At 45.6% G+C, this 4,672-nt stretch overlaps 1 protein-coding gene across 1 annotated transcript; it reads left to right on the top strand.

Annotated features, from left to right (window-relative positions):
* Window positions 1–342: 342 nt before the first annotated feature.
* LOC116966256 lies at window positions 343–3,104 on the top strand. The gene is made up of 3 exons (XM_033012394.1): window positions 343–572; window positions 2,371–2,718; window positions 2,797–3,104. Exons 1-3 carry the CDS (start codon window positions 401–403, stop codon window positions 3,063–3,065), a joined length of 789 nt encoding a protein of 262 aa, XP_032868285.1. The 5' UTR covers window positions 343–400; the 3' UTR covers window positions 3,066–3,104.
* Window positions 3,105–4,672: the final 1,568 nt, after the last annotated feature.

The following is a 4,672-nucleotide window of genomic DNA, read 5'->3' as shown; positions in this document are numbered from 1 at the left end:
GTTGACCACAAACTGGACGGGCCTGCAGTGCGGGGGATCACCACATGGTGGGAGTGTTGACCACAAACTGGATGGGCCTGCAGTGCGGGGGATCACCCCATGGTGGGAGTGTTGACCACAAACTGGAGCGACCTGTTGTGTGAACACTATATTCTATGGTATGTGGACACACTGATCTGTTCTGTATTGATGCCTACAATATTCAGTTGTGTTGCAGCAAGCAAGAATGTCATTGTCCTATCTGGGACTAGACTTGTACAAACCACTACTCACTCTGTATCTCATTGATCTGTTTTTCACAGTTGAGGCAAGTCCACAGTGGCCTCCGCTGGGCATTGACGTTACACTCAGCTGCACCATCTCCAGACTCTCAGATACAGTCAGTCTTCACTGGAGACCCATGGACTCATCCCAGCAGAACAGGGGCAACACTGATCAGATCCGCCTGGATAACACGGTCTATCTGATGGTTCAACACGTTACACTGGAGGATGGGAATCTGTATGTGTGTGAAGTGCGGGAAAACGGAAACATTCTTCACACAAGTAACGGAGATTTTACTGTAGACAAGTGTAAGTGTAAACACCTCCCATTGGGTATCAAGTAGACACTTGTATCACGGTGCTTCTTGTAATATTATGTGTGCGCTCCGTGAAGAACTGTGGCAGTGACCAACTGCTCTCCAGTATAAAATGCTGCAATGATCAGGGAGAAGTTTCCAGAAAGTCTCTGTGTGGAGCAGCTGCCTGCTTGTCTCTGTGTGACAGACACACACAGCACAGGAGGGGGATGTCTTTCTGTAACCATTGTTCAGTAAAGCATTTTGTCAGTTTATCTTGTCATCAATGCTCCAGTATCTGAGACTGAGATACTGATACAGGACTCATCTTGTCATCAATGCTCCAGTATCTGAGACTGAGATACTGATACAGGTCTCATCTTGCCATCAATGCTCCAGTATCTGAGACTGAGATACAGGACTCATCTTGCCATCAATGCTCCAGTATCTGAGACTGAGATACTGATACAGGACTCACGTCAAAGTGTCAGATAGAAAGTGTAGTCACCAGCACTTGCTGCTCACACACACACTGGGGGTCCCGACACACACATCAACACTGAACAACAATCCATCCCCTCTCCCCACACTGACCCTTCTCTTCGTGTCTGTTGTTGCTTGAAGTGATTCCAGCTGCTGCAGACTCGGGCTTGGGATCAGCATTCAGCTGGGAGCAGGACCCGGGAACAGGGAAGGACAGGGAATCAATGGGTGTGAATGGGAGAGGGATGGTGGGAATAATGGGAATGAGCCGAACCACTTGAAGTGCCAACCTGTCCGGGTCAGTCCCCGTGCAGGCATCCTCTGGGCTGCTTCTGTCCACAGCCTGAACCTGAACCCGAACCTGAACCCGAACCCGAACCTCAACCTGAACCCGAACCCGAACCTGAACCCGACCCTGAACCTGAACCTGAACCCGAACCCGAACCTCAACCTGAAACCGAACCTGACCCTGAACCTGAACCTGAACCTGAACCCGAACCTGAACCTGACCCTGAACCTGAACCTGAACCCGAACCTGAACCTGAACCCGAACCTGAACCCGAACCTGACCCTGAACTTGAACCCGAACCTGAACCTGACCCTGAACCCGAACCTCACCCTGAACCTGAACCCGAACCTGAACCTGACCCTGAACCCGAACCTCACCGTGAACCTGAACCCGAACCTGAACCTGACCCTGAACCTGAACCTGAACCCGAACCTGAACCTGACCCTGAACCCGAACCTGACCCTGAACCTGAACCCGAACCTGAACCTGACCCTGAACCCGAACCTGACCCTGAACCTGAACCCGAACCTGAACCTGAACCCGAACCTGACCCTGACCCTGAACCTGAACCCGAACCTGAACCTGACCCTGAACCTGAACCCGAACCTGAACCTGAACCCGAACCTGAACCTGAACCTGAACCTGAACCCGAACCCGAACCTGAACCTGAACCTGAACCTGAACCTGAACCACCTCCTGCAGACTGACAGAGACATTCACCTCCCACACCGCTCTCGGGAGTCTCCGGGAGGTTTCATTCCATCCCGGGACATTCCCGGACAGTCCGGGTGTGGGGGCCAACCTCATGTTGAAATGTAGAGTGGAATATCCAAACTTCACTGCAACTTACTGCCGTACAGCACATTGTATTTTATAAAGATCTGATGAGTTTAGTGCGGCATTCATGAAAGATGTTACATTTGAAACTTGATCAGTTGAACAAAACACCACAAATGTTTATAAGAATACGGTGGAGAATCTGTGTATGGCACAGTAACTGTAATACTGAAAGGAGTTATCCTCTGTCTCTCTGATACAGATTTATCTTATGGGGGATACACACTTTACCGCTCCAGCACCGGTCACAGTGAACTTCACCTGGTTTGTTCTGGGAGTAATGGTCGTAACTATTCCCGTGCTCAGTGGACCTGGACACCTCATCGCCATCAACAGTGGAAAGTAATAGCATCTGCAGCACGTTCTCAGCCCATCATCATCAATGTCAATGGGACCAACTTCGTGAATCGACTGGTGACCTCAGGGAAACTCTACGATGGCAAGGATTTCAATGTGAGGATTGTCCCCGTTGTGTTTCAAGATGCCGGAGTTTACACCTGTTTTCTGGAACAAAATCGATTTCCCACCATTGATCTAATCACAGTGAAAGGTAGGAGGCAGAATGTTGCCACTGAGTTTACTGATGAACTTATTGTTTAAAATGTAAACAACCTGCTTGTTTCCACAGTCACAGCTGAACCGTCTGATGCAGTGACTGAGGGAGACAACGTTACCCTGACCTGCTCTGTGTCTCACGTCATTGGGTCAATGAGACTGGTTTGGATCAATGGTGATGGCAAACGTGTTGGAGAAAAGGCACTGACTGAGGAAGAGAAATCACCGAGTCTGGTTATTCAGAAAGCTGAGAGAGGCAGAGGGAACTGGAGATGTGTTTTGTTTGATCAAGACCTGCCCCGGCTTTTTGTCCCGTACTATCAGAAGGACAGTAGTAAGTGATAAGGGTTTGTTCTTCATACTTAGAGTCATGATTGAGTTTTGATGACGCTTATTGATCCTGAAATTTGAGTGGAATATTTTCTTCCAGTTTGAGTTGTCTAACTCTGTTATGATCAATGAATTCTCAAATTTCAAATAACACTTCCTGAACACCACTCCCCCCCCCCTTCATTGTGCACGCATTTATCCCACCACCCAGTGATCCTATTCTCTTCCCTTCCTCTTTCAACTCATTTCCCACCCCTTCCAATTGCAGAGTTTTCCTTTGATGTTCTTGCTCCACTTCCACCCATATCCCTCCCTCTGTTACTGATCTGACTGTAGATCAGTCAGTATTAGTTGACCTGATCTATGTCATGTTTTACTGCATGCCGCTGTGTACTCAAACACTCATCTGGTTGAACCAGGATTTATATAAAGGACTTCAAGATTATGTAAAAGGAAACACTATAGAAACGAAACAGAAATGGGAATTGGAAATGAATATTATTATTACTGACGAAATGTGGGAAAAGACATGTCTTTTGTTCATACGTTAACAAACAGGGATAAATATGGGCCAGGAAACCAGGAGACCAAGGTATGTATCTCCACTGCACTTTGGTGGTTCAAACTTCAAGTGAAAACTTTGCCTTGTGTACCATCCTAACGTGGTCATAATTTAGGGAACACTGTGTTTCCATGGACTCTGATTTTATACACATGGTCTTATCCCACAATTAAATGTATCTGACGTACATCTGAAGTCATGTTCCTGGTCATTCTGGTGGATCTCATTATTAATGGGGTACAGTTTAAACACTGGATTGTTGCTTGTTTAAAATCAAACCAAATTAAAGTCTTAATCAGAAAATAAAATACTTATTTTCCAGAAACCAATGTGACCCCAGTACCTGACATGAACCATGTTACTGAATATACGTCTGTGAGTAGGACCACAAAGCAACAAGGTAAATAGATGACTGTCAATAAATCTCTAGTTGTACAGGTATTGTATTTGATGAAGCAACCTATTTCACATTTCACATATTATTACTGATGAAATGTGGGAAAAGACATGTCTTTTGGGTCATACGTTAACAAACAAGTTTCTTATAGAAACTTACAAAATTCTTAGAAACTTACAAAATTCTTAAGGGGTTGGACAGGCTAGGAGTAGAGGCCATTCGGCCCTTCGAGCCTGCACCTTTCGCCATTCAATATGATCATGGCTGATCATCCAACTCAGTAACCCATCCCTGCCTTCTCTCCATACCCCCTGATCCCTTTAGCTACAAGGGCGCATTCTTTTGTTTTTTGTACAAAAATCCAAAAATTCTGGCATGGAATATTTGATATTGTTTCAAAATTAATTAAAATAAAACTGGTACCAAAACCAGAATGGATCATTTTTGGGATATCGGAAGGTATCCCTGAATTAAACGTGTATCGGAAGAATTTACTCAATTACGGGCTAATAATGGGAAAAAAGCTCATACTTAAATTCTGGAAAAATGCGCCCACACCAACAATAAAAATGTGGACATCAAATATGTTTGAAACATTCCATCTGGAAGAGATGAGATTCCTCTTAGCAGGTAAAGCAAACCAATTCCAAAAGACGTGGT

Source organism: Amblyraja radiata, chromosome 36 (assembly GCF_010909765.2).
Source record: "Amblyraja radiata isolate CabotCenter1 chromosome 36, sAmbRad1.1.pri, whole genome shotgun sequence".
Classification (NCBI taxonomy): Eukaryota; Metazoa; Chordata; class Chondrichthyes; order Rajiformes; family Rajidae; genus Amblyraja; species Amblyraja radiata.
The sequence above is the reverse complement of the archived record's forward strand: the minus strand, read 5'-3'. Positions and strand labels throughout refer to the sequence as shown.

Bases quoted from the DNA above. Each gene is read 5' to 3' on its own strand.
- LOC116966256 (XM_033012394.1), top strand. From the start codon at position 401: ATGGACTCATCCCAGCAGAACAGGGGCAACACTGATCAGATCCGCCTG. The intron at 573-2,370 runs GTAAGTGTAAAC...TCTCTGATACAG, and splicing joins AGATTTTACTGTAGACAAGT to ATTTATCTTATGGGGGATAC. The intron at 2,719-2,796 runs GTAGGAGGCAGA...TTGTTTCCACAG, and splicing joins TGATCTAATCACAGTGAAAG to TCACAGCTGAACCGTCTGAT.